The 21,977-nt window shown below is 42.5% G+C and overlaps 2 protein-coding genes across 2 annotated transcripts in view; one reads left to right on the forward strand and one right to left on the reverse strand.

Moving 5' to 3' along the window:
- The window catches only part of scp2a (sterol carrier protein 2a), a 35,509-nt gene extending 34,406 nt beyond the window's left edge, over window positions 1-1,103 (forward strand). The window contains exon 16 of the mRNA XM_080725155.1: window positions 27-1,103. Within this exon, the coding sequence (XP_080581281.1) occupies window positions 27-122 (96 nt within the window). The 3' untranslated portion in view covers window positions 123-1,103. The remainder of the gene's footprint in view (window positions 1-26) is intronic.
- Window positions 1,104-8,419: 7,316 nt separating this feature from the next.
- The window catches only part of slc1a7a (solute carrier family 1 member 7a), a gene marked incomplete at both ends in the record, with an annotated part of 57,640 nt that continues 44,082 nt past the window's right edge, over window positions 8,420-21,977 (reverse strand). Inside the window, 5 exons of the mRNA XM_080725313.1 lie at window positions 8,420-8,686; window positions 9,703-9,802; window positions 10,759-10,893; window positions 16,262-16,456; window positions 20,766-20,999. Of these exons, the coding sequence (XP_080581439.1) occupies window positions 8,420-8,686; window positions 9,703-9,802; window positions 10,759-10,893; window positions 16,262-16,456; window positions 20,766-20,999 (931 nt within the window). The remainder of the gene's footprint in view (window positions 8,687-9,702; window positions 9,803-10,758; window positions 10,894-16,261; window positions 16,457-20,765; window positions 21,000-21,977) is intronic.

The following is a 21,977-nucleotide window of genomic DNA, read 5'->3' on the forward strand; positions in this document are numbered from 1 at the left end:
CGTCATCTTTCTCTCTGTCCTCTCAGGCGTTCTTCCAGGGCAAGCTTAAAATCACAGGGAACATGGGCATGGCCATGAAACTACAGAGCCTCCAGATGACACCAGGCAAGGCCAAGCTGTGAAACTCTGAGCACGGCTGGACCCAACCTCCACCAGAGCTGTCTAGGATGCCTTATCTCCTCTTAAGGCCCCGACACATTGAAATTGACATGCGAGCGTCTGATGCTTTCAGTGTTTCAGGTTTTTTTTATAGTCTAAATCCTCTGTGATCAGAACCACTCCTAACTCCTATTCATACTTCTGCCTTCTGACATCTCTCTATCTCATGTTTTCATTGAGCTTTTCCCCCCAAATCTTCCTCTCCCATGAACACTTCTCTTGCTCTTTTACACCCTTTTGATTAGCATTTCTTAAGAGAATTGATCAAAAACATTTAATTACATCCAACCACTGTGACAAGGCTAACTCACTTAAACACATGAATTAGCGTTCTCAAATTCTGCACGAACCCGACCCGACATTAAGGGTAGGGTAGGGCCTAAAATGTATGCTAATTAGTCGGGAAGGGCCAGGCCTCGGGCCGGCCCAGTTAGGGGCCGGGCCTTCATTTTCAGGCCCGTTGAGAACTCTAACATGAATATCATACTAAAGTGATCAAAATTGTGGGTACCATTTCCATTCCAGGCGCTTCTGAGCTCAACATTGATTGACTGTAGGTACATGTGTATTTGGACCTACAGTAAGCACATCATCTGTAGGATAATATGGTGTGACTACTGCTACTGTACTACCGGTGAACCTGGGCCTGTTTTGCTGCTGTGGTACAGTAGACTGACTTGTGCTCATTCAGAGCCATACTAATTGTGTAAAATAATTTCCGTATGTGTGGAGTCCTTGCTGTAATGATGATAACTAATGTCACACGTCTAATGAGACTGCAGTTGTGCCACTTACTGAATTTCTGTCTGACTAAGGGCAGTGTGTACTTGCCAATTTCAATGACTAATTTTGTATAAAATGTATCTGAATGATGGAAAGTGTTTGTTGATTTTGACTAAATAATGTAATAATAATTAAATACCTTTTATTGACAAGGAAACCTTTATGAGAATCCCAAAACCGATTGTATTGTGTGTGCATGCATGTTGAATGACAGGCGTTTCTTTGCAAATGGCGCAATATGACGTGAATGGTGTCCGTTGCCCGCAGATGTTACACACGGTTACAGGCCTGTACTAATATCAATAGTGCATACTAGTACCCACTGACAATGGGTACTGCGCTATGGATGATTTTACATCATCACACACACACACACACACACACACACACAAACATGAAAATGGAAAGAGGTGGAAGGAGATAGAAGCCGAGTGAAAGGGTAAATGTGTATAAATTAAAGTAATTAAATTACCTGTGAATAGGACAATGAGAGATTATCTTATGAGGGCAAATGCAAGGTAAATATCCAAGTAATTAAATATCCACCACTGTGACATTTGCCCTCATTCCATAAGTCACGGTTAAATCTGAGGCAACAAACAAGGAAAATTGTTGTTTTATTTTGATTTCATCCTGGTGTCCTCTTTCTCAAGTTCTATTCCAGTAATTCATGTGTTGATTCATTACATTTGATTTGTTGAATCCATCCCCCTTTCCTAGCCGGCCCACACCGTCTGCCAAATCCAGCCTGTGTTCCTAATCGCTACTGTGCTCCACCCAGCCCCCATCCATGTCCCCATACTGCTGCGCTGTCCCGTTTCCTCCTGGCCAGGTCATCATCATTGTGCCAACTGGTGGCATTTAGCACCTCCGCATGCCTCTAGTCTCAGAACAGTGATGTCATTACGTGCGCATCCCGCATCAAAAACTCATTCAAGTCGCCCAGGGACTCATTCATGTCATGGTCCTGGGGTCCCGGGGATGCGCCTCCATGTTAAAATAATTTACTTCTTCTACTTAAGTTGCTATATTAGTTTAGATAGTTTAATTCGTTTTTTAATGTTTTGTGTAAGATAAACACTGTAAAGATGTATTATCAGTTAAACCTGGAACAGCTAAAACTATTTTCACTAGTGGTTCTCAAAGTGGGGTCCTGGGTCCTTGAGGGAGTTCCAGGGGGTCCCTAGATAAATGATAGTTAGGAACCAAATAGAACTTTATGGGTCTGTAACTCGGTGAACAAATGGAACCAAATGGACCTGTTCCATTTGTACTCTAGTATTTTAACATTTAATATAAATTGGGGTCCCAGTGATATCAGTATAATTAAATGGGTGTCTGTAGCCTAGTGTATTTAGAAATCCTAGTTCTAAGTTCAAACATTAGCCAAATTGTAAAATAAATATAAGAAATAGGCAAACATTTTGAAAATAGCCGATCTACAAGCTCACAGCGCTCGAAAACATTGTATTGAGGACTCATAAAACTTTTCTGGGACCCATTTGAATGACCACCTGTGGGTCGGGACCCATTACATTGAAAACCTAGTAACATCACTGCATATAGTGTAGTGCAGCTAAGAAGAAGAAAGGATGCGTGTGATGGCACTAATCACAGTAATCAGGCAGACTGGTTTCGTTGGAGAATGATGCTGCCATGTGCAATTACAGTGACCTCTGTGGCCTGGTTGTTAGAGACCATCAGTCACATAACTGAAAGATCACAGGTTTTCATCTCACTGTGTAGTTCTACTACCCTGATTTGTACGAGGTGAAATCCAAACAACAGAAAGAAGACTAAAGAACATTGCCATCCTTTGAAGCCAGTTCTCGCTAGTGGGGCTAAATGGGAAAAGAGGTTGGCATTTTGGCCTGTGGGTGCATGGTGCTAGAGGAAAGGCAATGGAGTCCCTCAAGTGGTTAGGGTTCATCCTCCAGGGAGTATGAATGTTTCATGGTTATCCACCTTTACATTTTTTAGATATTTTCTAAGTGGAGATTGTGGCCTATTGGAGATGTCAGAATTACATTCATACAGACACCAGAGGCAGCCATGCAAGGCACCAACCACCAATCAAGGCGCAGTGTGTCTACATACAGTAGGTGGTACGCCTCTATCCCCTCTATGCCCTGGCTTGGCTCCCACAGAGTCAGTGTGCTTGCCACCAGTTCCGGGTGCCTGTGAGCTGTGGGAGGACCCTGTAGAGGAAAGGTTTCTGATGTGGTCAACTGTATACCCCTGTGCATGGCATGCTTTGCATTCATTGCCCATTCAATAGCTTACATTTATTTTGATTGCCTTTGTGGAACTCGCTTTTTAAGCTACGTTTTAATTTGGACTCTTCGGTGATGATCTTTTTTGTTTTTTTTTAAGATCTGTTTTGGGTCTTTTTATGCCTTTATTGATAGGACAGTAGACTGACAGGAAATGGGGGGAGAGATGGGGAGTGACACGCGGCAAAGGTCGTCCGGATCGGGAATCGAACCGGCGACGGCACCAGGCACCCATGCCTATGTGGCAATGCTTAAGAGGTATGCGCCTGGACTAGGCCAGCGGCGCCCCTCTCTCCTCATCTCTTAGATGGTGGGTATAGCAGCTGCATCATGGAGATGCTGTTTGTGCGTCAGTGTTGCCTTGGTAATGAAGGTTGCTTTGACACATTCTTTGCTCCCGGGTTATTCTTGTTCCTCTCTATCTCACAGACATTTCAACCAACCTCTTCAAATGTCAATGTTCTCCTCTGGAGGAAGCAGCGCTCCAAAGATTAAAGGAGATACATAATTACATGTTCATGAATTTATTTCCTGGGCCATGGCTCCAAAAAAATAAATTGTGAAAATTATAAAATAGAAGGGAGGAAAAAAAGGGATATAATTTCATCCAGGTGCAGTTTCACAGAGATGCTTGAATATAGCCGATCTACAAGCTCACGATTTGCCTACTTTTGCTAGCCACCGTGCAATAGTGTTGGGCTTGTGGTTATTGCGTTTTGTTGCAATGTTGCTTTATGATGTTTGAAAGTGAGTAGGCCATACAGTTTGTGAATTGCTGAACATTATCCTTTTGTTCTAGATGATGGTGAGGTGGAGTGAGTGGTTGTGAACACGTGCTTACTTTAAGTATGGGCAGTAATTGTATGCTCATTATTAGGAATCCTAATAATGAGCATACAATTACTGCCCATAGGATGTATGTGTTGTGCTGTGCTGATAGTTCTGGTTGACATGACATAAGAGTCTACATTGTTTGAGAGTGAATAAATAAAATGTCCCCCTTTGCATTGCTGAGAAATCGATACAGCACATGAATACAGCACTGAATCAAAAATAAATACATTTTCTATTCAAACTATCCTCTTTTTTCCTTCTGTACAATATATATATATATATTTTATTTTCTTCCCCATGGTTTGAGTTTTTTCTCTACAAAGTGGGGGTGAGTTACATTTTCATAAAATTGGACTACAGTGAAATGTTATTTTTTTCCTTACAAAGACCTAAATGGCAATGTCATGATAACTGTCATGGTAATATAAACTATCTTTTCACTTTTAAAATAAATATATGTACAGCATACATCTTATACACAAAGACGGAGTGTGGCCTGTCATCGGCTCCGTCTCCCATCGTCTTTGTTGTTGCTGGTTTGCACTCAGCGAACACTCCAGATCTGGCTGTATAAAACACTGTTCCCAAATGCTTCTCCTTTGGTCGTTTAAGGCAAAGAGGGAATACATGGGATATGAAGCAGAGCGCAGTACCCAGTTATAGACTCAGGGATTACAAGGCAGAACACAGAAGTGCAGGGAAAGGTAACGCAGGCTAGCTGTAGGCCTAATACAGTGGTTCTCAACCTTTCAGGCCGTGACCCCCTAAACAAGCGGGGGAAGGGTGCACACCAGTATTTGTTAGGTGCTGCCAGTGCTGTCCTTGTGAATTTGAAGGTAAAGAAGAAGGCTGCCCACTCCACTCGTAGCCACGATGCAGAATTGAATAAACTAGAAGCCGAGCGTCTAGTCGGCAACCTGGCCAACTCGGGAACGATGTAAATAGGGAATGAATACCCCGCCCTTTAATGTAAACCCCATTATACCTGTTGTCATAGGATCCGTTTTGACCATCTGTTTGCCTGTGTCCATTTATGCCCATATATGGAGATATTTGTCTGTCTGCGTCCATTTTATGCCCATATATGGAGATCTCTGTTCGGACCCGTTTTGACCATCTGTTGCCTGTGTCCATTTATGCCCATATATGGAGTTATCAGTCGGTCTGCATCCCATATATGGAGATCTCTGTATCTGTCTGTCGGGTGGCCGAGCGTCTAGTCGGGGCCCGGACTACTCAGGAACGATGTAAATAGGGAATGAATGGCCCACCCTTTAACGCAAATTCCATTATACCGTATTGACCATCTGTTTGCCTGTGTCGCATTTATTGTAAGATAATATGAAATATTCATATTAAACTCTACATTATGCTATGAGTGTGCTGGTTTCTTCTTTACCTTCAGGTCGTGATTCGTGACCCCTCAATATAATCATATTTGAACCGGGGACCCCCTCAAAATAATCATATTTGAACTGGGGACTTCCCAAAATAATATTTAAACATATTTGTACTTGCCCCCCACCCTGACAAGTACTTGAAATTGTTGGAGTTGAGGCATTACATTTAGTTTGACTCAGTTCCCACTTCTCACAGATACATATTGTGAAAATAGCCAATTTACAAGCTCACAACAGCATTGTGGGCTTCTAGAGATCATCGATTTTCCCGATATTTGTCTCTTAATTGACAATTTGGCCAGTGTTTGACCAGTTTTTAAAGTATTATTTTGTTGATTGCTTACATTGTTTGAAGTATTAAAAAGGTGTCACTTAACTGTCATCTGGGGACCCCCTCCCCCCAAAAAGAAGAGAAATAAATATATACATATATTTGGGGACCTGACCCACAGGTTGAGAACCACTGGTTCAATACACTGTTTCTCAACATCTGGTCCGGGACCCACCAGGGTTCCGAAGTGATCCTTACGGGTCCCTACAAATGGATTTATTAATATATATTTTTTTAATCTTCAGACCATTTGTACACTCTCAGAGTTACATAAGGGTCCATTTGGACCCCCTGGTAGTCCCTGGACCTGACGCTGAGAAACAGCGCAGTGATTTAATATCAGTTGAAAAAAGAATTTCTACCACTTTTTCGAGTCACGTGTTCAAATACTGGATTCTGATTGGCTAAATTCCGGAGGTTATCAGAGGACAACTGCCGCAAAGTTGTGTGTCCGAGATCAATGCGCCTCAGTGTACATCCGGGGACTTCAGGAGGTCCTTTCCCCCAACCAACAAATGACGGTGGCAACGGTCCTATGTTCACTAACGTGCATGCTATAGTCGCCGATTTATTTGGATCCAATGCAATCCGCCAACTTTAAAGCCCCTTTTCTCTGAACCTATGCCTTTCTGGAAGCGAACAGCCTCTATTTACGGCCGGAACGGTACTTCTAACTGACGTTAGCTTAGCTGTAAGCTAGACGCATGGATTAGTATGGAGTTGGCGCCATCTGTTGGTGAGTAGAAGATGTTGTTTGTGGAACTATCTGCTGTCTCGCGGAAGTTTTATAGGCAATAATGATTGTAACTTAAGATCCTTGCAAGTTACAACTATGTGTTTTCTTTCATGTATACGGGAAAAAGTGGTAGAAAAGCTATTTACCACTCGGGGTCGGACATTATGCTCTCATAATGTCCTGAGTGATGGTGTTATCGGACTCGGCTGCGCCTCGTCCGATAACACCATCACTGCGGACATTATGAGAGCATAATGTCCTCTCACTCGGGGTAAATTGCTTACATCTTCAACCTGTGTGTGTTGGAATGTTGACCAAAGGAACATCTGACAATTTGAGCATTTGTTTAATCTTCGCATTGTAATTATCTCTGCCAAGGAGATAATATTTTGACCACCGGCTGTTCTCAAACAGCTATTTAACGGATTTGCACAAAACGTTAGTGGACATGATGGTCTTGGGCAAAGAAAGAACTGATTGATTAACCGTTCATACAGATTGGCCAAAAGGTGGCACTACTGAAAAAAGTGAATGAACCATAAGAAAGTGCGTGAATATGTCCAAAGCCCAGTGACAGTCTATGGGGGTTTGAGGCAACTTTGCATTTGATAGTGTTTCAGCAGAGAATATACGTGAATACAAATAAGTAAAGAATATACAAAAGTTTAAAACAAAACAAAAAACAAGAAATAACCCCCCCCAAATCACATTATGACAACAAATAATACAATAACAGACCATTGCAAATAAAAAGAGAGATGAGCATGTTCGTTCTTGCACCACGGCCCAATAAGGGACAGTAATGTGTGATATTTGCCTATGGTACATTTTTGCTCACAGCTCCAACTGGGAAACCCTCCGTTGGAAAACTGATTATGTGTTTGTTGTCCCACGTTCTTGTCCTTGTTATGTGCACACATAATTTGTCAAAAACCAATACAATATTGAAAGTGGAAAACTGATTTCCTGAGGGTTCAGCGCTCTACCAGAATACCTTATTTGCTCCCTCCCTCTGGCTCTACGGCACGGTATGGATCCGTGACGCAAACACCGTTACTGCAGATAAATAATACTGATACACGCACACGCACGCACACACACACACACACACACACACACACACACACACACACACACACACACACACACACACACACACACACACACACACACACACACACGCGCGCACACACACACACACACACACACAACTGTGGGTCAATTGTTTAGATTCTGTAGAAAATGGTCTTTCTCAGTTGGTTTCATTCCAAGGCTGTCTACAGTACATCCATCCGGGCAGGCGCACTTCTTGGAAGAAAAAGGTCGCTCGATCATGTGTGTCTGTGTGCACGTTTTAATACCTTCCAGTTCTACCACACTCATTGTCCAGGGGTGTCGCACCAAATTCTGGGCCCTGGGTACTTTGACTATTGAAAAAAAGCAGATATACAAGCTCACAGCGCGGCACCGAGTGCCGCGCTGCGAGCTTGTAGATCTGCTATTTTTGAAAAATCGTGAACATTTGTGCAAGTCTATGTCAGTGGTGCTCAAACCTTTTCATGTGAAGGATCCCCAAAATGATATGTATTTGGCCACGGACCCCCATCTCAAAATATTTCGTTCCAGGGACCCCCCAGAAGCAAAATTTGAGTCACAAATGTTCGCTTAAAAAATAAAAGATTTTTCACGACTTTTCAAAAATAGCAGATCCACAAACTTGCAGCGCAGCACTCAGTGCCACGCTGTGAGCTTGTATATCTGCTATTTTCCAATAGCAAAAGTACAAAATAATTAAGGCCCCTCCACCTTGGGCCCTGGTAACTCAGTCCCACTTTTCCCCCCTCTTGTGACGCCCCTGTTCCTGCAGATGTGCTGACCATGCAGCCTAACGTTTAATTAGACTTCATACATTTGTCTCCAGTCCGTTCATGTCAATGGTGCAGTGGTCCTTGTTTTCTCTGTGCTCTCTCTTGTGCTGAGCTCCGTGGTGCTTTTTCTTTCCAGAGTGCCTCACGCCCTCCTCCAGCTGCATCAGGCGGGCCACGTCCGGGGACAGGTGGTCCAGCTTGCCCCCCCGCGGCGGCGGCTGGTAGCAGCCGTTGGTCTGGTTCTGGTAGCTCATCATCTGCTGGATGCTTATCATGGGCTTGGTCTCGCAGATGAGAGGCACCTGGCGGACAATTTACAATTACAATTTAGGCATTTAGCAGACGCTTTTAATCCAAATCCTTACAATAAGCAGGTAATACATCAATATAATAAGCAAGCTAATATGTCAGTACATCAACAACAATACAACAAATGCATAGGAATATCAATCTAGAAAAAACAATATCATAGGTAGACCACGCACTAATCAGTACAAAAAACCTTTCTAAAACCTAAAAATGCTATCTAGCTTCATGTGTGGTCATCGAGGGAATTGGGGAGAGCTACAGTAGTGCTATGGGTTTAGGTGGAGTGTGAAGAGGTGAGTCCACGGCGAAAGCTAGGGAGTGAGTTTGTAGTTCTAAGTGCGACAGGGAGTTTATTCCACAGTTTGGGGGCCAGGAGGGTAAATTGTCTAGGACGAGTGGATTTTTGTCCTGGGGTTTTTAGCGAGGGTTCTGTCAGCATCCCTGTGTTGGCTGATCTGAGTGTACGGGTGGGGTTGTAGGGGTTGATCAGGTTTTGGAGGTATGGAGGAGCCGTACCTCTAGCGGCTTTGCAGGTCAGCATCAGTGTTTTGTATTCAGTGCGGGCCGCAACCGGTAGCCAGTGGAGGGAGCGGAGAAGGGGGGAGACATGTGAGAATCTTGGCTGGTTGAAGACCAGTCGTGCCGCGTCATTTTGGATCAGTTGGAGAGGCTTAAGTGCACATGCCGGGAGGCCAGTGAGGAGAGAGTTACAGTAGTCAAGTTTTGATATGACTGATGTCTGGATGAGGAGCTGGGCTGGGTGAGGAAGGGTCTGATTCTACGGATGTTATAGAGTGACCGGGTGACTGATGCAATGTGTGCCTTGAATGATAGCTGGCTGTCCAGGACCACCTCTGTTGCATACGGTCTGTTAGTTCCATTCCATGTCTATACGTCTAAAAGACAGTAATCATGTAGGATTGAGGGGGCCAAGTATAGCCCCACTGGGGAACCCCGGTCAACTTAGTAGGTTATATATAGGGTTTAAGTGGTGAATGTTCCCTCTCACCTGTTCTGATTCCTTGATAAAGTCTTTTCTACAAATATGAGCCATGATCCCTGTGGCCAAGGCATCACCCATCACATTCACCATGGTTCTGAATCGATCCCTGGAATAAAGAAATAAACATGGTCATTGGTTGTAATAATATTATGAAGCCTTGCTAATTGAGTGATACATGATAATGGAATCCTAAAATAATGAAAACTATACATACAGCCATGCCCCGTTAGCATTATCCATTAATCAAATTATTGTTTGGTTAACTTTGAAGCTACAATTCAAGACGTACTTTAATGAATAAAACTTTATTTTAAACAATCTGCATGGTGGCTGGTTAGAAAGTTTGACCCAGGTACAGGCGTCAGGCAGGACACCGACTGGTTGACAATATCCTGAGGCCCATTCTGCAAATGCCTTCTAATTAAAAAAAACAGACGCTCGCAGCGGGGCACGAAGTGACACAGATGCTTTCCCGGTTTTAATTAAGTTATCTGAAGCAGACGAGTGCACCAGTTTGGACACTAGATGTGCCGATATATTTATTGCAGTTCAGAAAACATTCCAAATCACTGTTGACGGGTGGAATGTCCAAAACCATTCGTTTGGTATTTATTTTAAAAAATGATTTAAAAATAGTGAAAATAGCCGATCTACAAGCACACAACGCCTCGTGGTGTGCTTGTAGATCTGCTATTTTCACTAGTCTTATACGACAGTCTTGCATGATGAAGCAGGGCTTTGCTTTACGAAAAAACATACAAATTTGAAACTGCCGGACAGTGATGAAATACTTCTATTCATCAGGAGACTTATGTATTGCAGCTTTAAAGACAGCACAGTAACATGTCGTAGAGCTCCTTAAAAACATCGGCACGCACATTCCAATAACATCAAGGGCAGCTTCTCTTAATATTTAATATTAATCATGCAAATACATAAGCGTCGCCAACAACATTCAACGTGACAGTCGCATCCTGCAGGGCATGCTATAATGCAAATGCTTTCTTTCACAATTTCCATTGCTTGATTGAATGTTCACTCGGTGGGATTTGCAGTACTTACAGCGCCCAGTCGACCGCAATGATGAGCGTGATGTCATCGGTGGGCAGGCCCACAGAGGTCAGCACGATCACCATGGTGACCAGACCAGCCTGAGGGATCCCAGCAGCACCGATGCTGGCTGCGGTGGCAGTGATACTGGCAGAGAACAGGTGACATTAATGGAGCATGACGTTAGTTCAGACAGGGCATTTAAAGGACAACTCCACACTAAATAACATATAGGCCTGGGGTCTTCAATGTTTTCAGGCCAGGGACACCCAAACTGATGGGGAGATGGAGCAGGACCCCCTACCTCATAGGGTGGGGGTGGGGCTAGAACATATATTGTATATTTATGTATAAGTGTGTTTCACAATACCATGTTATTATTGTGCATTCAATACTATGCTTTTAAAATAATAGATTCATATATTCATGCTTTTATTTTAAACATTCATGCACAAGTGGCCATACCACTGCCATTTATAAACATACCTTTTAACTGAGAACCAATGTCAATACTATCAATCTATCACTAATAATCTGTCAATCGCACAATAATCATGTACTGTATACAAGCTATTCAAAAGAGACAGAATCATGTTTTTTTTTATATATTTAAAGACAAATTAAAAAAACTAAAAAAAAAAAGGAAAAACTTTTTTTCTCCAAGGCCCTCTTTCGGGGACCCCCTGCAGTATCCCTGTGGACCCCCTAGGGGTTGCGGACCCCCTGTTGAAGACCCATGATCTAGGCTCATTTTCTTACTTATATTGTTCCCAAATGACCAGTCTATTAGGCAGAAACGCCACTGTTGTCCAGTTTCCCCAGCAGACCCCCGCAGCCCTCATAGCACGGAAAGGAGTTCATAAGCATATTGCTAATTAAGCAATTTGTTTCGGGCAAAAGTGATTTCTTTTTCCATTAATCAGCTATCAGTTGTCATTGTACACACATTCATGCCTTGGTTGTCCCACATGAGCCGCCACAGTCTCGCAAATCATGTTTTGGGGTGAGCATTCGACACAACTGCCAATCAAAGTTACTGTACTGGTCAATCACAGCGCGTCTTTTCCGGGCAGAAACACATAACAGCATATAGTGAGGGAAAGGGTTAGCCGAGTGGAGGACCAATCTGGGAACTAAATGCTTTCCAATAGCTTTCTTCACAAATGTGTTCATAAAGGTGTCTACTATCACCTTTGAACTTTGTCAAACCCAACTCCCTTGACAAACTTTGTCGGTGCTAATCAAAGTTGGGGGTATCCCGAGGGCCTGGGAATAAAGGGGGGGGGGGGGGGGGGGGGGGGGATTGCCAATATGAGTGTATGAGGTGTGTAATTTGGGTATTTTTGGGCTTTTTTTTTTGGAGTAGGGTTTGAATTCATGAAAACTATTCAAGATCAGGTGGGTAAGCACACATCATGACACACAGGATAACATGATACAATCTGACAAGGAACATTCAAACACAGGGTTTTGGAACATAGGGACTAACAGGACACAGGTGAACTCGAATGACATGATTTGCTAAGCCTTAGCCAATTAGGCCTATTTTATGGCTATTGGAAAGCATTTCGTTCCCAGATTGGTCCAACACTCGGCTAACTTTCCCTCACTAATAACCCAAGACGGAATCTCTTCCTGTATCTGCATGAAGTAGGTTGACACCTTTATATGAGGCAGTAAGCAGGTTGGAGTCTTCATTTCCAATGGGAGAGTGAACTTGAACACTGAACTAAATATTGGACCTGATCGTCACAAGCCACACAATATTCCCCCAATTTTCATACAAATAATCAACATTATTATGGACCTTTCTCTTTCACAGCAACACTCTCGCGGGATCTCGCACCAGTAAACATAGGACGTGTGTAAGATCAGAGGCCAGCACCCACTAGCGCCCGCCAGCGAAACCATTTGTAGGATTTGTGTACAATGTCTCCAACCTGGATGGCACATCTTCCTATATTCATGGGTTGCATTTGTAGTCCTAAACCGGCCATATTGAGGACCAACACAGGTGTTCAATGTGTCTGTCTGTCTGATTGATTGGCACAGAATTAATGTTCTACGTTAATCAAAACACCTGTGTTGGTCCTCAAAATGGCTGGTGTAGGACTACAAATGCAACCCATGAATTATTGTATTCATATATGTATTTGGCATAACATCGGTTTAGTAGACTATGGCGGGTCCTGTGGGACAACCACGTCATGGATGTGTGTACAATGACAACTAATAAGAGATTTGTGAATAAATAATTAATATAATAGTAATAATAATAATTTAGACCACAACCAATTGCTTAAGTAGCAATACATCTGCTGGGAAACTGGACAACAGGGGCTTTCTGCCTAATAGACCCCATGGACAGTCACTAGTCTCGCCTAGCCAGACTATTTCATAGACTCCGAAATGCTATATATAGAGTCTGGAACTACACCCCCTAAAAGCAAAGGTAGCCGGCATCTGTTTGACATTTGAGTTTACAAACACAGACAGGAAGCTTTTGAATACTGTGTGAGTCAAGTTGATTCACAGTATGGCTCGCAGGGACCATGGTCATGGTCAGTCAGTGCATCTGGTGATAGTGGATCTTTTAATGAAGGCTTTTATATGCAAACAATATATTTTTATTCCTGTGAGTCCTTCCCTGCTCTATTGTGATTTTTTGCCTCGAGTGCTGCAGCAGTGAGAAGGTCAAACAAAAGACTAAGACTAAGACGCAGCTCAACTTTATAAACACTCACAGACAGACTTAACCATTTTCAACCTGATGTCCCTATTGGGCATGTCATCATATGCAAACAATTTCAAAGATAAAAATAAAATATAATAAATAAATAATGATTAAATAAAATCCATACAAAGCAATTCTATATAAATAAATAAGATAAATGATGGTATGCAACCTATGTGTTCACTATTGCATCCATAAGGTGGGAGGGTGGAATGTTGTAAATTGTCCAGCGTCCTTAGGAGGGGGGATTCATATAAAGAAACTGCAAAAGTAGCAGAAATATATATATAAAGAAATGTGTTGCATCTGGGACGATATGGGCAGCTCACGATACGATATCTGTGACGATATGTGTCCCTCGTTAACGATAATTTCACAATACCCGATATCTGCAATACTCAATATAGGCGTCAACGATATCACAACTTATCTGTAACTGAAAAAGAAAAAAGAAGATCCCGGTACTCATAAAAGGCAAACATCTGGAATTATACAGCGCTCTGCCTCAACCCAGGGAATCCATGCATGGTGTAATAAAATATTGATATTTACCAGCAGCTATCGATATATTTATCGAGAGTGAGTAAATATTGCAATATGGATATTTTGGCACACACTACACTGTAGTATGATGAAGTAGGGCACTAATTTACGAAAAAACACAAAAGGTTAGATTATGGAGATGAACTGTTTCTGCCCGACAGACAGCAACGGTAAGCTCACTGATATGCCAGACTGCCTCAGGAGTCAGGACAGATGGAGGTGCTCCTCCCAGTCAAAACGGCACCAGAACAGAGCGGTGATGGAAGGGAAATGATTATGATCCTGGCGTGATGAGGGACATGAGTAATACAGGTCATATGGGTTTTATCATCAGGGAGGATTATAAGCCACTGTACGGCAGACTGCAGACCATGAGGACTGCTAATGTTATTACACAAAACATGTCATCACATCACAGGGATGGAGAGTTGTTGTCAGTGGTGTGAAGTAACTAACACTGATGGAGGAAGTACTTGCATGTTTTACTTAAGTAAAAATATCAATACTGCAATGTAGATAATGCTCTTTACAAGTACAAGTAGAAGTCTCGTATTCAAAATGTACAAGTACAAAAGTATCGGCATCTAAATATACAGTACCAAAACTAAAAGTAGGCCTACTCATTGTGCAGAATTTCACAAGATGAAAAGATATAAAAGATATTTTGAAAATAGCCTATCTACACGCTCACAATGCGACACATTGTGAGCTTGTAGACCTGCTATTTTCAAGCAGGACCTTCACTTGTAAAAGACTATTTCTACTTTACAGTCACACCGCACTTTTATTCTACCTGTGAGGGCGGATTCTGCCAATGCATTTCAATGGGATTTTTTTCCTTCTCAGAAATCCGCACATGGCAGCAAACCACTCCATTGCCATTGAAATGCATTGTCAGAATCCAGTGTGACCATGCCCTTATAGCACATTTCTACAGTGGTATTGTTACTTCTTCCACCACTGGTTGCTGCACTGGCCTGGGCTGGACCACTGGACCAGGCTTGTTGGTACAGGACAGGAACAGTGGGTCCCCACTCTGTTAGGGAGGTTGGGGGAGTCAGGGGGACACTCGACGTTTTGTCCCTCGTCTGTGTGCGTTTGTCCCAAACAGCCAGACTCTCCCACACGGCCACACCCTGACATCCAGACTGATTAAGGAGGTTGTGCAATGCTTAATCTGCTGGACATGTACATTTATAGGCGTACGCACACCATATCTGGCAAATCCCATAATGGTGCATTTTGTTAATTTGGATTTAATCAAAAATGCGTGACACTGGATTAATTCCCACATTGCATTTGAAGCAACATCTGCGGGCGGCGCCGTCGCTTCAGGCCAAACAAAATGACCAGGTAATATCACACATTCTGCTCTAGCGGGGGGCTAAATGATGTTTTGAGAATGGAGTCTGAGCATGGGTAGAAGGAGCCTGATCTTTGGATGGTCCAGGTGTTTTGTAAGTTGTAACTATAAATACCTCCTTCAATAAATTCCAAGGCTTGCCTCGTTTAGGTTGCCGGAGGAAGTCGAGTGTGCCTGAAACGTTGCTTAATAAATTCTCCCTATACTGTGCAAGTGTGCTGGTAATTACTATCTATTTTATTATTGATGTTCACGTTGCAGAGATTAAAAAGGTAAATAACTGGCCTGCTCTGGTCCAAGACAACAAAGGCATTTTAACGATTTTTGCACAAAATGTAGTGTTCCTTGGATTTATGGAAGGAGAGTTGCTGCCTATACTATCACTTCAGAAGAGGTAGTTTATCCCTGCAAATCATTTTGTAGGTGAAATATATTCATCACTTTATGTGTGCTTTTGACAGTTTTATTCACTCCCTCTCAAAAGACTATTAAAAAAGACTAATAAAACATCTTCCTTTCACTTGCTGTTTGGTGCCACATTATTCCACGTTCAAGTACATTTTTAGTCATCCTGATGAAGGCATTGTTTCTGCTACGCGTAGGTGTATTTTTTATTCTCGCCATGCTGCATTAGCCAGACAGACAATTAAAGGCTTTTTAAGTTTTTCCACAAGGGTGCCTTGGTCTCTTTCCTTTTTTGCAAATACATTTTGTCATCCATTTTGACCGAAGAGCTCCTTGTCTACTCGAGCCAAACAGATACACTCCTTTCTCTCTTTTTTTCTACACAATCGTGTCCTCTTTCGCATGTTTACGGATGGGAAGAAGGTGTTCTCTGTGTCAGCGACAATCAGTCAAAATCGTTTTCGGCTCACCTAATGGTGATGATCTGGCCAAAGTCCAGCTCGTAGTTGTTGACCTGGGCGATGAAGATGGCGGCCACGGCCTCGTACAGCGCGGTGCCGTCCATGTTGATGGTGGCCCCCACGGGCAGCACGAAGCGGATGATGCGTCGGTCGATGTGGTTGTTCTCCAGGAGGCACTTGAAGGTTATAGGCAGAGTAGCAGAGCTGAGGGAGGAGGAGACACAATCAGTCAGTGGTGGTGGTGGTGGTTTTGGTGGTAGGGCTGTCACGATATGACATTTTACATGATGGATTCATTGCAACTCAAATGATTGCGATTAACGATTTAATTGTGTTTTTGTCGTTGACAATTACATTTCTGTTTGGCTTTTACTCAGTTGAAGTTGCACAAGGCAAATTTTACACATATCCTAAATATACAAAGAAATGACTGACATATTTGACAACTTTATACTTAAAAGAGAACATTGAAAGTGGAAATAGACGATCTTTTTCTTTTTTACATAGGCCTAAGCCGTTAAAATCTGATTCTTCACATGCCTTCTAGATCAGTAGTTTTCACACCTTCAAAATGTTTCAAAATATGTAAAATAGCAAATATACAAGCTCGCAGTGCGGCACAAAGTGATGTACTGCAAGCTTGTTTTTGAATAGCTAATGCTAAAATCTAAAATGACTCAGATGCTTTCCCATTTTAATGGGTTTAGCAAAAGTGATCAAACATAATGCAGTAAAAGTACAAAAGCATTGGCATTATAATTAAAGCGCCAAAGTAAAAGTACTCAATTACAGTTGTCAAAAATGCACCACGTTGGGAGCTTGTATCTGCTACTTTTTGAATATCCAAAGTATTAAAAACGGATATTGAGTGGATGACGTATGTTTAATAATAACATAGTGGCAATAATAATCTCAATCTGCATAAGTAACTAGTAACTAAAGCTATAGAATAATTGTAGTGGAGTACAAGTATAGGCTACAATGTTTGCTTAGTAATATAACGTCGTTGTCGGGTGGAAACCTTGTATGTCCAAAACCATTCGTTTTTATCATTAAATTCGTTTTACTAAACTAGTGAAAACAGACGATCTACAAGCACACTACTGTTTTCACTACTTTTGTGCGACGGCCTTGTCTGATGAAGCAGGGCTCTTATTAGCAAAAAAACGTACACATTTGAAACTTGGAGATACAAGGTTTCTGTCCGACAGTGACGATAAGTTACTCTCCACCAATGTGTGGGAGGAGAGCCCTGAACCCTGAACATTCAGCCCTGACTCCACATACTGTAACAGCGTAGTGCAACACATTGATGCACAATGCACATAATGTTGCACATACGTTTTCAACATTTCAATAAGTGTGGCCTTCATTTATTCATTTATTCATTTATTCATATCTGCCAACATTATGCTGTGAAATGTGGGAGGTCATCTCTGGATACCCGCATAAATGGTCTAACCTCAATGACCCCATACCCAAATAATGCTACTACATCCAATGGAAACAAGCCATAGGGCTTTCTTGGGTTTTAAATCCTCTTAGCAGACCTTTTATTGAACTGTAATTTGAGCATTTTTCCCTCCAAACTGCTGATAAATCAATCAATCAATCAATCAATCAATCAATCAATCAATCAATTAATCAATCAATCAATCAATCAAGATAAAAAAATGGAACGTGTTCAAAAACGTGAACAAAGGTCAACGTCTAAAACGTTAAAATCTGAAAATATTAAGGGAAAACATTGTGTGTATGTGAGAGAGAGAGAGCCTGTGTATGCGTGTGTATGTGTATGTGTATGTGTATGTATGTGTGTATTTACATTTAAATTGAGCTTTTATTATAATTATGCTCTGGTTCCAGAAGGACTGCAGGGGATGTTGCAGTAGAATGAGCCTCGACCCTGTTTTCATTTAAACAATCAGCAGGCGCATACAGTACATACCAACCTGGTCCATGATGGAACACAATGTGCCTCATTAACAAAACGTGCGTACAATCAGATTGAATTATTCCTTGGTGTGATCAAAAATGTACTGTACGTCTGTCTGTCTGTCTGTCTGTCTGTCTGTCTGTCTGTCTGTCTGTAGGCTATGTCTGTCATTTACATTTTAATTTAAATTGGAGACAAACACTGGAGATATGCAGGTGTCTAATAAGTAACTGTGCTGACCAAGATAACAGTAAGTAATGCAAGTAGCAAGCTATAATAGTGTGTGTATGATATAATCATCATACACTTGAGCTTATTAGTTCATGCTTTATTCATATGAACAGCACACATTTTGTATTGCTCAGAATTGCAACAGTTAAGCTTCCTTTTTTTTTTGCACCCTTTGGCCAGTCTTCTGCTGCAAAGCTGCATGTATAGATTCTGTAGGCCTAATTATGTTTCCAATCCTAACTTGTCTATATTGATATCCTTTTTTTCTGCACACGTATGAGATAATTTAAAAACATCTACACTTGTGTAAAGTAATCTACACATTACTTTACACATTGTACACAGTACACACTGATACATGACATTCTTGCTACACTTTTTTCAATGCGTCACAATGTGACATAGGCTATATGCAACACCTGAGTGCAACCAAACATGAAATGACTTGTCTTAGTTCTACTGGATTCTTATCCACTAGTCCCTCCTTAACACTTAAGTCTAGTTTTATTTGTTGATGAAATTGTCAATATATTTAGTCATAGTTTTGGTCATCATAACTTAGCTATGATGACTAGCAACACACTATTGTATACAGTCCAAGAATTCTTTCCCAGCAAAGTGAACCTGTGTTTTGTAAACTTTCTGAGTAATATTATCCAGGTTGGGTGGCCGCACAACAGAAAAGTCATGCTTCACTTGACAACACAATATATAATACCAGTAAGACGCCTAAGGGCGAAAAGCGGGCGAGGTCGCGACATGTCTTGGCCATCTGGTCAAAGGGATTTGGTTCCCCTGGCATCACAGGGATCTCCATATATGGCAATAAAGGGGATTTGGTTCCCCTGACATCACAGTGATTATATATTGGCATTCAGAGATATGGGCTTAATATATTGATGACATCAGGGCACTCCATATATGGGCATGAAATGATTTGGTTCCCCTGGCATCACAGGGATCTCCATATCTCCATATATATTAAGGACCTTTTAATCTATCTATAAATGCGACAAATCTCTGTCTGTTTGTTTGTTTGTTTGTAATCCGCGTATCTCGAGAACCGTTCGTCCCACCGGCTTCAGATTCGGCACGCGCGTTCCCCGCCGCCGCGCGGAGTGCAGTGCCAGGCCTCGACCCGACCCGACTCGCGGTTTTCCGAAACCGGCGCGAAACGTTCGGAATCTCCTTATGCGGAGCTGATTGTTGACATCAGGCTGTTCCGGAGGAAATCGGCGCAAGCGCTGAGTCATTGTGACATCACTTCATAAAAGGCTCTGACATCACGTACGCCACATGAGTCAACACAAAATCTCTGTGAATGTGTATGTATGTATGTAATCCGCGTATCTCGAGAACCCTTCTTCCCACCGGCACGCGCGTTCTCCAGATATGGGCATAAAGTCTGACATCAGAGTTTTCCGCAACCGGTACTGTGTGTGCAGAGATCTTCATATATGGGCATAAGTGGACAAAGACAAACAGATGGTCAAAACGGGTCCTATGACAACAGGTATATTGGGGTTTGCATTAAAGGGTGGGGCATTCATGGGGTTTGCATTAAAGGGTGGGGCATTCATTCCCTATTTCAAATTCGGCACGTGCGTTCCCCACCGCAGCAGGTAGTGCAGTGCTCGGCCTCAACCCGACCCGACCCACGATTGTTTGAAAAAGCGACAGAAATCTCATATATGGGCATAAAATGGACGCAGATAAACAGATATCTCCATATATGGCATATATGGGCATACAATGGATGCAGAATCACAAAGATCTCCATATACGGGCATAAAAGGGACACAGACAGACAGATACAGAGATCTCCATATATGGGCATAAAATGGATGCAGATAGATATCTCCATATATGGGCATATATGGGCATAAAATGGACCCAGAACTATAACTGCAGTGATCTCCATATATGGACATAAAATGGACACCGACAGACAGATACAGATATCTCCATATATGGGCAAAAATGGACACAGGCAGACAAATGGTCAAAACGGGTCCTATGAAAACAGGTATAATGGGGTTTGCATTAAAGGGCGGGGCATTCATTCCCTATTTACATTGTTCCGAGTTGGCCAGGTCGCCGACTAGACGCTGGCTTCTAGTATCCCTAAAATGGCAAATTAAACATTGGCCAAATTGTCAAATATTAGAGGCAGAAATTGTGAAAATAGCCTGCTCACAACGCCTCAATAGAACCAACCGTGTTGTACAAAATGTAATGCCTCAACTCTTAGTGCTCATCAGGGGTGGGGGGGTGGGGGGGTCCCCGGTTAAAACATGATCATTTTGGGGGTTGCGGCCTGAAAAGGTTGAAAACCACCGGGTTTACCTGGACGAGGTGGCCAGCGATATGAGCAGGGCCTGCAGGATGCCCCGGATGTAGACGATGGGGCTCTTCTTGGTGATGAAGAAGTACATGGCGGGCAGAATGAAGAGGCCATGGAGGATCAGTCCCATCACCACCGTGATGGCGTAGAAGCCCAGCTTCTTCCCCATGGCCGAGGGGTCGTCCATCTCCAGGATCTTCCCCGCCACCAGGAACACGATCCCAAACGGGAAATACCTGGGGGAAAAAACGGGGCACGTGTCGTTGTTATAGCGACAAACTTGGTCATGCTGTTATCGTCGTTGTCAGGTGGAAACCTTGTATAACCGAAACCGTTCGTTTTGCATTTAGCATTTTAAAAATCATCGAAAATAGTGAAAATAGCTGATCTACAAGCACACTAGAGGTCTTCACGGGTCCAATTTTAACTACCCGAACCCAAATGGACCCGGGGAAAATGGAACCGGACCCATTTGGCCCCGTCTATAATTTGGAATTTCAGAACCGTTACCCGTCTCGCCCCGAAACGTGACGGACCCGGTCCGACGGCCCCGTACTATTAATATGCAAATTAGATCCGATACCCTTGCAGAATGAGAGGTCCAAGACCCGAACCTGTGGCCGCGAATGCCAACGTTATTATATTAAGAGTTGTATGAGACTACTTTCTTACCTAAACGTCGCCATGGTAATGGTTGCAGATACTGCTGCTGCGTTCAGCCATGCTGCGCGCCTCTCCTCACAACAAGATGTTTTCCCAGACGAGTAAGTCAATCATTGCGGACAGTTTGTAAATACAAATGAATCCATGTTTTCTTTATTCCTTCTTCTCTGGCTAGCCAATGCTAATGCTATCATTTTCTGTCGCATGTGTTGTTGTTGTTTATAGTCTGCTTTGAAGTTTCCATTATATGCTTTGCAGAGCATGACAAAACGCGATGACAACGCCATTGTGAACCACAAACCAACACGTTACGTTAATATCACATCTTTGATAATAATAATATAACTGCCCCAGACACGCAGACAGTGTCTCCTCTAAACAACTTCATTTCACTATCTAGGCTTAAGATTACATGCTGTATCATTTAGGGCCATCTGGTGGCGAAATCGTTGTAGTGCACCTGTGCACATATTATTTTCAATTTCGGCTGACTCGGTTCCCCTCGGGGATCAGTAACAGGCGATTTCACTATCAGATACCCAGGACCCGGG

Source organism: Nannobrachium achirus (genome assembly GCF_963921795.1).
Source record: "Nannobrachium achirus genome assembly, chromosome: 5".
Taxonomy (NCBI): Eukaryota; Metazoa; Chordata; class Actinopteri; order Myctophiformes; family Myctophidae; genus Nannobrachium; species Nannobrachium achirus.